This window comes from Leopardus geoffroyi, chromosome C3 (assembly GCF_018350155.1).
Source record: "Leopardus geoffroyi isolate Oge1 chromosome C3, O.geoffroyi_Oge1_pat1.0, whole genome shotgun sequence".
In the NCBI taxonomy this organism is placed as follows: Eukaryota; Metazoa; Chordata; class Mammalia; order Carnivora; family Felidae; genus Leopardus; species Leopardus geoffroyi.
The window spans coordinates 100,402,680-100,414,868 of NC_059338.1; the positions used below are offsets into that span (position 1 = coordinate 100,402,680).

At 33.6% G+C, this 12,189-nt stretch overlaps 1 protein-coding gene across 4 annotated transcripts in view; it reads right to left on the bottom strand.

Annotated features, from left to right (window-relative positions):
• Positions 1-12,189, bottom strand: part of EMC2 (ER membrane protein complex subunit 2) — a 267,645-nt gene that overhangs the window by 233,704 nt on the left and 21,752 nt on the right. For all 4 annotated transcript variants that reach the window (XR_006706299.1, XR_006706298.1, XM_045453895.1 and 1 more), the window contains exons 6-7: positions 6,057-6,142; positions 5,846-5,905 (exon numbers count right to left, since the gene is read on the bottom strand). Coding sequence is in view for 2 of the 4 variants with exons in the window: in XM_045453895.1 (XP_045309851.1) it covers positions 5,846-5,905; positions 6,057-6,142 (146 nt within the window). In the remaining 2 variants the exon portion in view is untranslated. The remainder of the gene's footprint in view (positions 1-5,845; positions 5,906-6,056; positions 6,143-12,189) is intronic.

Below are 12,189 nucleotides of genomic sequence, written 5' to 3' on the forward strand. Positions count from 1 at the left end.
GGAGTAATCAGTTTTAAAAGTCAGAAATATCATCGTAGCTAAAATAACTTAAAAATAATTAAAAATAACTTAAAACAATGATTGAAAATAACTTTAAAACAATTTTAGTGATGTTAGACATTTTATTCCCAAAATTTAAATAGCTTTACTAATAAAATACTTATTATGCTGAATTCATAAATACAAATAACAAATGCTTAAATCCTAAAGCAGCTTATGAACAATCAGTAGATACCACCTTCTTAAAACTGGGTCACCATTATGACATCCAAACGTTATTCACAACACAGACTTCACGACCTTGGACTGGGCTACATATAAAATAACATCAAGTCCATTGATCACTGAATTAAATATTCAAATAGCTAAAGTGTAATGAGGAACATTTTATTAAATACTATCTATTCATAAAAATCCTTATTGATACATACTTACTAATATATTCTATTACAAAGACTTTTTATTACTTGTTTGTCAAATACAAAATTATAATGAAGTTATATATATATATATATATATATATTTTTTTTTTTTTTTTATACATTTTATTTCAACGTTTATTTATTTTTGGGACAGAGAGAGACAGAGCATGAACCGGGGAGGGGCAGAGAGAGAGGGAGACACAGAATCGGAAACAGGCTCCAGGCTCCGAGCCATCAGCCCAGAGCCTGATGCGGGGCTCGAACTCACAGACCGCGAGATCGTGACCTGGCTGAAGTCGGACGCTTAACCGACTGCGCCACCCAGGCGCCCCTGAAGTTATATATTTTTAAACCCATGAAAAATAGATGAAGTTAGTGGTTTTGATATGCACTCTACTATTATTTCATCATGTGGTAAAGGGACAAGCATCTTGCTAAAAACCTGAGGAGAGAACCGCTACAAAGGGTTCTGGAAAAATAGTTTTACACCACATGACTGTAATTCCCCTTAATGTATTTTATATGTTTAAAGTGATGTGCATCCTCAGCATTTATAGGAAATCCTAAAGAACACAGGTGTTACAAGATTTATTCCCAGTGAAAAGGTGGTAATAGTACCTAACAGAAAAAGGCATCTCCAGTTATTTTTGGCATTTGTCACTAATGTACAAAGCTACCTATCTTTACACTAAGTCCGATATACTGTTCAAAATACACATGCTGCAGTTTCACATATATGTAAGTGACTAATAACAGCTACCTTTTATTACATGCTCTTTATGTATCATGCACTTCTCCAGGTATGTTATATGTATTAACTCATTTAATCCTCCCCAAACCCTAGGAAGGAGGAAATTATTATTATCATTTTATAGTTGAGAAGGCACAGAGATGCAAGCCGAAACCTAGGCTGTGCCACTCCAGACAGCCTACTCTTAACCACTATGCTTACTGTCTCTATGCACTACACACAATGAAAAACCATGGTAATGATGGTAGTGATGAAGATGTCAATGATAACATAAAAACACGTACAACAATCAAACCCAAAGGGCCTCAGAAACCAAAAGCACCCTATAGATGACCTAAATATCACAGCGTTTTAGATTTATGTATACATACTATCATCAAGGATCCTACAGCTGTTTAGTCCTTTTCATTTTTATATCCAAAACGCAGCACTGGTTCTTGACATGTGATAGGTATATAATAAATCACTAAACAAATAACTGAATAAATATCTAGAACAAAAGTATTATGACTACCTATCTAATATCATTCTATGAGAGATGAGGAAAGTTTACCTTAAACACTCAACTTTACCAAAAAGACAGTTCCCTTCTAAATGTGTTCCTTTTATCAAGACGATGCAAAAATTCATATTAATGCTAAGAATAAATGTTCTTACAGATTTAAATAGGCTGAGCACAACTCTCATTCTGGTTCTTATACATCACAGAGTAAGATAAAATAGGCAGGTAGGAGTTTCTACTGAAAACTGAATGCCAAGGTATTTTTCTCAAAATTATTTAGTATCACAAAGAAGAGGGTACCTTCCCCCTGTTTTACAAAGTATAAAATCATACTAATTTGGTGGATAAAGTATAAAATCAAATAAACTTAGAGCTGAAAGAAGCAAAAGACAGTCTAATACAGTTTTCACAGCAGCAGTTCACTCAAGAGTATTAAACCATATGGAAAGTAACTTGAGTGACTATTTCCTCAATTCTCCCAAGAATGGTACCTAGCCAATTTCATTCCAAATGCATAAAAAAGATAATTCATTACATACAATAACTCAATGGTTAGAGTATTAAAATTATTTGAATCTATTTAAAATAACTACTAATAGTATGTCAGAGTCAATGACTAAATAAAGTTTTCCAAGTTCTTCCGTTCCTCACAAAAGCATTTATATAGATCATATTTATCCCTGCATTGCTTTATCAACTTTATGATTTTTCCTTATGGGATATTGATAATTCCATCTGTTACCAAATTTTATAGTTAAGGCTGGACCTACATATAGTCACAATTATAATTAGTTTATATTACTAACTGCTTCTTGCTGATATAACATCTAGTTCTGACTATAAATCAAGGGAAAAAAATCAGGTATCTTTGTTCAAAATACATATTTTCCTCTATAATTTGTATTGGTGGTGCTAATATATACATTTTAACTATTTTTTTATATTTAGAACAAGTAAAATGTCTCAATATGGTCAACTGGTGTGATATATACCACTATAATCACTAAACAGGAACTACAATCAGAAATTTATAAATCAAATTCATAAATAAGAAGCAAAATTAAATAAAGGTAACTTTTTAAAGATATAAAAACACACATGGCAGAATTCCATATCCTCTTTAACCTCTCTAACACAATGAATAGGCTTATATGAACATTCTATTTTGGAAATTTATTTGGAGTAAAAACTCTAGATCTAGAGTAGCAATGCTGCCTGTGACCTATTCTACTTAAAAGAGCTTATAACTACTACTCCTAGGCAGAAAGAATGCCAAAATGATAAATATATCTAGCAACTCCTAATTTGCTACATTTTGCCACTATCCCCACAAAACTGTAGAGACATTCTACAGAAGTTTCCTCTTCTACCAAAAATAAACAAACAACAACAACAAACCTAACTACCACAGCAACTTGCGCAAACAGGTTAAATGAATTAAATGAACAGATTCTGATTTTCATATAGTTTCAAAAAATCTGGAGATATTCCCACTCACCCTAAACCTGAATATTCCCTCTGTGTTCAATTAAAAAAACTAAATGGTCATTTTGTAAATAACTAGCTTTAAGACCAGAAAGAGTTCTGTGATACAAGATAAAAAGGTAGGCTGAACAACTGAAAAATCCCAAGAAATCGAGAAACACAAAGACAGAATAAGTACCTAAAATGTAATTTCTTCTCAGGGGAAATGATAATTTTCTGTCTTTGTATTTCTTAATTTCTTGATTTCTTGGGATTTTTCAGTTCATTTCTCTTAAGTATATGTATATTCAACTCTATCTCAATGAAGTCTTTAGATTCAAAGAAAAACTGAATGTGGCTATTACAAGGTGAAGCTAATAATAATAATTATAAACTTAATTATGGGTTAAAAATAGAGTATGATCTATTTTAGCACTAAATACAGAAATATAAGAAATACATACAAAAAAGTAACACTGAGAAAGAAAACAGAAAACCGAGGTGATACATTTATGTAGTTCTTAGAGGACATGAAAGCAATTAAAATTGAAATACATATAAAAATATGAAATTTTTGTAAGTTAAAAGAATCAATGTTAAAAAGATACATATCAAACAAGGATATACTTTTGACAGGACAAAGGTTCATATCATTTATATAGTATACATGTTGCCAAAGTGAGCACTCACATCATTTGTATAAAAAGCTATTAAAAATTTATAAAAAGTTTTAACCAATTTCCACTTCACAAAATTTATGAAGGCTAAAAAGAATGATAGCAGCCAGTGTTAAGGGGACGCTAATAATTTCTGATGTGAGAGTAAATTTCTAGTGAACAACATTTACCAAAACCACTAAAAATGAGCATATAATCATGTAATTTTACTTCTAAGAATTAAGATCAGGAAACAAAATAATTAGCATAGCATTACAGCAAAAATGAAAAAACAAAAACAAAAGACCAAGCTTTCCATTCCCGTAGGAAACTGGTAAAGAATACTAGAGCACATTAATAAGATGGAATAATAGAAAGCTACTAAAATATTTATTGTGATAAGGAATGTATGTCAAAACATAACAAAGTAAAAAGAATAAGCTATAAAAGATAATTCTATTTTAGGTTTCTGTTTCAAAAGGTACAGAGGAAAAAAATCAAATATAAATTGTAGATAAGTTAAGAGGATGATCCAATTAGGATTTTGGTCTCTGTCTTTACTCTTTGTTGCATTTTCCAAACTTTCTTCATTAGATATTTAATTTAAAAAAAATGCCTTGATTAATATGAAGTGTTTTTAAATGACTTTAATCTCAAGATCTTCAAAAGACGCTAAAATATTTGAAATAACTGTCATCTGTTTTAAGGACAAAATAAAACGAATATTAATTGTTGTACTGCACTCCAAAAATTCAGCTTCATGTTAAACTATATACTGTACACTTTATAAAGGTTGACTTTAAAACTATGAAAAATGGAACACCTGAAATTAATATAGCACTGTATGTTAAATACATGGGAATAAAAATAAAAATAAATTTTGAAAAAAAGCTATGAAAAGTGGAAACATCACCATTTAAACCAAAATGTACTGTATCACTCTCACATACATAAGAAAATCTTGAGTATTTTTACATATGTGATCATAGAATCATACATACATATATATGCACATAATTCAGGACATAATTCTCCAAAGGAAACAAAAAGAATCTGACAGCTAGAACACAGCTGAGAGAAGAGAACTGAAGAATGGTTCCCAAAATACAATAGACATTCATTAAATGACAGCTATTACTTTTATTTTAGCTTCCAGTTTTACATGCAGATAACTACCTTAATTCTCCATTTCACATCACACACATAGCCCTGGGTAAAGGCAAGAGGTAGGTGCCTTAATTCTATTTTATTTCCTGTTTCAATTATTTATAGTATGAGACTGAGGTTAACGATTCATACACAGTAAAAATATGTGCATGAGAATCTGAGGCTATTCTCTCAGAAAGAAGAAAAGAAACAATGTGATATACTTCAGATTTAGAAGAACTAAGGGAAAAAAGAAAAAAATCCTGCCTGTAGACAGAGGTTGGTGTTAATGCTGCAATATTAGAAAACTTGCACTAAGACTAGGCTAATCCTCTCACACTGGGATTTCCTCCTGTCACTGCATCAATAAAAAAAGCTAACAAAAACATTAAATATCCAATAAGTAAGTTCCTACAGCATTCAACATTCTTGATTATTCTTGGTCTTTTACCCAGGCAACAGAATGCTTCTAACTCTGGAAGAGTTGATTCTCTTAATACTAAGGCTAATAAATGCATACAATTGACAGAATTTTTAAACAGCAGGGTGTATAATACTCTTTGTATATAAGAACAATTTAGACTCTAAAAATTCACAATTTTGAATCAGTAAAAATAGCCTTAGCTCAGCAAAAGCAGGTCTTTCTAATTCCAAAGAATCCATCTATATTTGAAAGAAAAACTTATTTCTCAAACAAAATAACTTAGCAAAATGCAAATGACTTAATTAAAGCAATTCACATATTACAACCAACAAATTGTTGATTTGTTAGGTTTCATTTATTTATTTTGTTCATTTAAAATGACACGACTCAACTTCTCACCAATCCTTCAGAAACCACTACATCCTCTGAACTTCTATAATAGTGATAAAAACTACACTCCTAACAAAATTTATAACTTACTCATGTTCATTGATATAAAGTTCTGCAAGTTCATGCCAGGCTTCTTGGTCTCCAACAAATCTGGTGAGAAGGAAAGGGAAAGAAAATTAGTGTGTAGATATTCTGTAAATGAACAGCATGGAGGCAAAAAGGAAAATCAAATGCAAATTCCATTTTAATTAAAAAAGATTTATCAGAATAACAAAACACAATCCTCTTGTAAGACACTCACTGTTCCAGATACTCATTCAGTTCCCGAATGGCCTCCACATTTTTCCCCTGGGCTTTTCGAATGGCAATCTTACGCTTTCTTGCAGCCTATGGGTTGACATTAATAAAGGATTAGGCCCTCATGATTCCCTGGGTTTTTGTAAAGAAGGTAATTTGACTGTGCAAATTATTATCTCAATGCCAGTGAAATTCCATTGTAGAAATACTGCTTACTGGGAGTTTATAAACATACCCCATGACATCCCACTGGGGAATTCAAACATTCCTCTAACAATCACATATGCTTTACTTTTGATGTACACAATGTATGCATCATTTCATTCAAATAAATAACCATCCAGATTCTGATAATTACAAGCCAGCAGGGAATCCTAATCTTTACCCAGCCTAAACTCCTTTACCCTGTCTCATTCATAAGATTTGTATGTTAAGAGATAGAGGGATAGTGGAGATTAGAAAAAAAAATCTCACCATGGCCACTTGAATGTCATTATAAAATATAGCTCCCAATAACTTTTTTCAGTTTTAAGGAAAAAACCTACCTGTAAGTCTTTCAAAAGAATAGCATAGAACTTGAAAAAAATATTTTATAATAAACAAAACTTTAAACTTGCATTTTAAAGTTTTTTAAACAATAAATATAAATATCAGTGCCATTTATGCATTCATCAAATATGCACTAAACATCTATCGTTTGACAGGCCTTTATTCTATGCTTAACATTATGTTAAGCATAATACAATTCTACCTATGAGATCTTTAAAAGCCCGGAACAGGTTGCTTCATTTGATACTAATATCTTGTCCAATCTTTATAGGATTTGCACCAGTTGAGATATTACAAAGATGTAATGAAATTTGTTGAAAATATTAGATTCAAATGTGACATATCAGACAAAAGGCCTAAGTATGAACATGAATAACAATGAATACTTCCAAGGTAAGAAGTACGGTATGAACATTGTAATGGATACCATTATGTACAATATAAGTTTCATGAAGAAGGGTATACTAAAAACACCCATCTAACTTTAATTCTTTTTCTTGGTGATTTAACAGCAGAACCATCTCTCTACTGTTGAATATACACTGATATTTTTAGGTCAGCAGCATGCTGCAAAATATAGTTTGTAAAGCACTGCTGTAAGGTTTCAAAGTTAATTCATGTTTAAAATGCCTTTTAAAAAACACACCTTTTATAAATGATGGAAAACAGATTTAAACAACTTAAATGCATTGGAAGAGACAGAATTAAGAGTAGTATCTGAAATTTCTGATTCCCATTCTAGAACCTTCTAGACTTCCTGAAAGAATCTGAAATATTACAGGTTAAATAACTGTTACTATAATTTTGAATTATGTGTATTTGTAGTAGGTGAAATGTCATAATTTTATAACAATGTAAAACAAACAGAATTCAGCATTAACTTTGTAACTGAAAGTTTTAAATATAAGGCTTTAATTAATCAATTTGGGAAAAGTGCCCAAAAATCTCTACTATATAAGCAATATATTGATTGATCATGTAAAACCTAAGATATAGCATTTTATTTCCTAATAGTATAAAGTCTAAAACAAACTTTTAAGTGGTAACCCTTCAACTAAGGCAAGGACAGTCTTCCTAATTAAACTATGTATGACAGCTTAAAGAAATACCTATGTGGCAACAACTGTCATATAGGCAATGATATATTATTAAGTTATATAGTATGCAACAGTCTTTTCCATGTTATTTCTCCTAAAAGAAAAATAATACCACATGCTAGCATAAGAACCAATCTTTTTTTATCATGATAATTTTAAGTGAGCATTAAGCAGGGATTTCATTTCTGGCCAAGATGGGAGTAACAGGGATCAGATTTACCCTCTTGCCTGAACCAATCAAAGAACTAGACTATATACATGAAACAATCACTTTTAAGGCATAGGACAAGAGGCACAGTGATCCCTGAGCGGCTGGAAACAAATGAGGTGAGCCCTATTTTTATTGTCCTGGCTTGCTACCTTGAGGGAATTTCATGGAATGAATCCTGTGCAGGAAGAAAAAACAGGTTGAGTTCAGTAGACTGTGAGTTCAGGAAAAGGAGCTGAGTGTCAGGAAGATCAAAGGCTAGAGCTTATAGACATAGTACTAGAGAAAAAAGAAACAGAATAAGAACTCTAGATTCCCCTTGAATCTGAAGGGTTTTCCTGGAGTATTCAGCCTTGTACTGACCAGTGCACATGAGTGAAAACACTACCCAAGCCAAGGAAAGAATCACCAGAAAGGCTTAAGGGGAAGTGTCTTGAGCTCACACAGGGATGGGAATAGTGCCTATTCCCACCAACCAGACTAGAAAATGCCATGATTCCTGTGGCAATGGACAGAGTGCCCAGAAGGATGTAATGAGGTATCATTAGCCCTATATACATTGCTCTGAACCTCTCTAACAAAGACCCAAAAGGATCAAATTGCTTCCAAGTAACTTGTATACCACAAGAAAGCTCAAGATTATATCACAGGAATACAAAAATGGAAAGGAGTAAAAACTTTTGAAGATGATAGTTTTGTTCACAATCTTGATTGTGTGATGGCTTCACAGGTATATCCAAGTGTCAAAATTTACCAAATTGCACACCTTAGTTAAATGTGTCCAGTCTATTCTACATCAATTGTATGTCAAAACAGTTTTAAAATAGCATTAATTGGACTAAAAGTTAAGTCAAGTCTTGAATATTTATCAATTTCCATTTATTTCTTTTTTATACTTTCTTTCCTAAAAGTATGCCAATGTTCTGAATTTTTCTAAATGTCTTGTTTGGAAAAAGCTTTGCAAATGTCAGTTTGAGTCTTAGAAATGAAAACTGTTCGGGGCACTTGTGTGACTCAGTCGGCTGAGCCTTTGGCTCAGGTCACAATCTCATGGTTTGTGAGTTCAAGCCCCCTCATTGGGCTTGCTCCTGTCAGCCTATCAGCACAGAGCCTGCTTCAAATCCTCTGTCCCCTTCTTTCTCTGCTCCTCCTCTGCTTACGCTCTCTCTCAAAAAAGAAAAAAAAAATAAAAACAATATATATGTTAAAAAAAAAAAAATGAAAACTGTTCCAGGGGTGCCTGGGTGGCTCGGTCAGTTAAGCGTCTGACTCTTGATTTCAGCTCAGGTCATAATCTCACAGTTTGTGAAATTGAGCCTGGCATCAGGCTCTGCACTGACAGTGCAGAGCCTGTCTGGGAGTCTCTCTCTCCTCTCTCTCTGCTCCTCTCCTGGCTCGCATGTTTTCTCTCTCTCTCTCTCTCTCTCTCTCTCTCAAAATAAATAAATAACCATTTTTTTAAAAAGTGAAAACTGTTCCACTTCACAAGTGATTTTAATAACAGCAGTTAGAAATTTCTATTATAAAATATTTCTATAATAAAATATAAAGTACTGATGACCACCAACAAATCTTCATCAAACTTGCTACATGCTTTCTGTAACACTACATACAAAGAGGCTAGCCAGCAATTCTTCCAGAAACACTTGCATAAGACTCCCTTACTGCAGATGCTGGGTCCTAGGAAGAAACAGACCACTGACCTACAGAAGGAAAGCAGAATTCTAGGTTCTTCCAAGGCTTATGCCCACTACCCTAAGAAATGTGGCATTCTGAAAGCATCTTCATCTTTGGCACAGAGGCAATTACATCTAATTCCAAAACAAAACTTCAAATATTTGATAAATCACACTATGCAGTTTACAATTCTAGGCAAAATCTGATCTTTCTGAAATATGAAATTAAATTAAAAAGGGAGTAATTACTATACCTCTTTTCTGAAAGGCATATAAGTTCGACAAGTATTCATTGAAGGCCTACCATATGCTAGGCATTAGTCCATGCAATGGACATAATGATTTCCCTCAAGGAACTTTCAAAGGAAGAAAAGCCTACTTTTATTTTGAAAGCAAACAAACAAACAAAAAAACTGGTGCTCAGGTAAGCCAAGGGATAAAAGCTCACAGTGAGTCTAATCCAATACTTGGCTTTGATAGGTATATTTGAGAGTTACCTTTCTAAAAACCATTTACATCTAAGTAATTTTATTTTTTTTTAATTTTTTTTTAACGTTTATTTATTTTTGAGACAGAGAGAGACACAGCATGAACGGGGGAGGGGCAGAGAGAGAGAGGGAGACATAGAATCTGAAACAGGCTCCAGGTTCTGAGCTGTCAGCACAGAGCCCAACGCGGGGCTTGAACTCACGAACCGCAAGATCATGACCCGAGCCGAAGTCGGACGCTTAACCGACTGAGCCACCCAGGTGCTCAGTAATTTTAATTTTTTTGTACTCTCATTGCAAAATATTGTTTCATCCATTCCCTATCCTTTCCAGTTCTACTTGTCCTAGGTTTAGATCCCTATAATCTCTGGCCTAAGACCGAGCAGCCTCCAAATTACAAATTATTTCATCTCATCCCATCTCCTTCAAACTATCTCCCATATTATTATTTTTCTATTATTTTAACGTTTATTTATTTTTGAGAGACAGAGAGACAGAGTATGAGTAGGGGAGGAGTAAAGAGAGAGGGAGACACAGAATCGGAAACAGGCTCCAGGCTCCAAGCTGTCAGCACAGAGTCCAATACAGGGCTCAAACTCACAAACCGTGAGATCATGACCTGAGCTGAAGTTGGACACCGAACTGACTGAGCCACCCAGGCGTCCTTATCTCCCGTATTATTAACAAAGTTATTTCTAAAAATATCTGGTGGTATTTCCCTAATCAAAATTTGACTTCATTGTGCATTTTCTAAGAATAAAAATTAAGTTCTGAAATGTGACATACCAGGTTGTTCACAAATAAGGCCATCTTGCTGCATCTCCAGTCACTCTGTACAAAGAACCAATTCAAAGGTACAAAACATTGTTCCTCAGAACCCTAGTTTTTCTCAGAGGTCAATGAGTGCGGAAGAAGAAAGAGGTTAACTAGGTAGAGCACAGTACCATGCCCTCTCTTCAATAAGAATAGAAATAAAATTTCATCTAAAAAAGGTATTAAAGGAGGAAGTTCAGAAAGAGAAGTACAAATGGCTTTTTAAGTATATGAAAAGATCCAACATCATTCATAATGCAAATTATAACAAGATAACATTTTTTACCAATTAGACTGGCAAAGGTTAAAAACCAAAAAGCTGATAGTGTATACCATGTGGGAAAAAACAGGAGAAGCACTCTCATACACCAGAGAAATGAATAAGGATGCTAAAAAGCCTTTGTGGAAGGAAATTTGGCAACATCTATCAAACAATTTTTTTTTTTTTATTTTAGAGAGAGCACACGTGCACACATAAGCAGGAGGGGGGAGGGAGGGAGAGAGAGAGAGAGAAAGAGAGAGAGAGAGAGGGAGCAGTTTCCATGCTCAGTGTAGAGCCTGACACGGGGCTCAATACCAGGACCATGGCATCCTGACCTGAGCCGAAATCAAGTCATTTGCTCAACCAACAGAGCCATCCAGGCACCCCTATCAAAGTTTAAAATGTATAGACCTCCAGACTTAGACTGCACAGTAGGAATCCATCCTACAAATGGCATTCACTGCAACACTGTTCCTGGGAGAAAGATATCAGAATCAACCCAAGGGTTCATCAAACTGTTTTAATTTAACTTAAAACTGTTTTTCAAGACAGGAACTATACATCATACAACAAAATGCTATGTAGCTAATCAAAGGATGATGTAAAGGATGTGCTGATATATAGAATGATCTTTACACTGTGTTGTGAAGTAGAGTATGCCATAATTTGCATTTCAAATCATTCTATCAAAAGGGATACACTCATGCATACATGCATGTGTGTTCACAAGGAAAAAGTCTCTGGAAGAATACATTAGAAATGTTAACAATGTTTCCCTAAGTGAAGGAGGACTTGAGATCAGGGGTAAGAGGAAAGACTTAGTTTTCACCATATATTCTTTTGTATTGTTTGTAGTTTTAAACATGGGTAGGTTTTACACCTTCAAAAAAAATATTTAACAAATTTTAAAAAATAGATGGGAGAAAAATAAACTTTAGCACCCTCCCAGAAGAAAATTGAAAACTTCCTTTCTAATCACTTTTTTCTTTCTTTCCTCGGTAAACTTTGTACTTTAACAGTGTGAAGGCTTCATTCATAAGATAT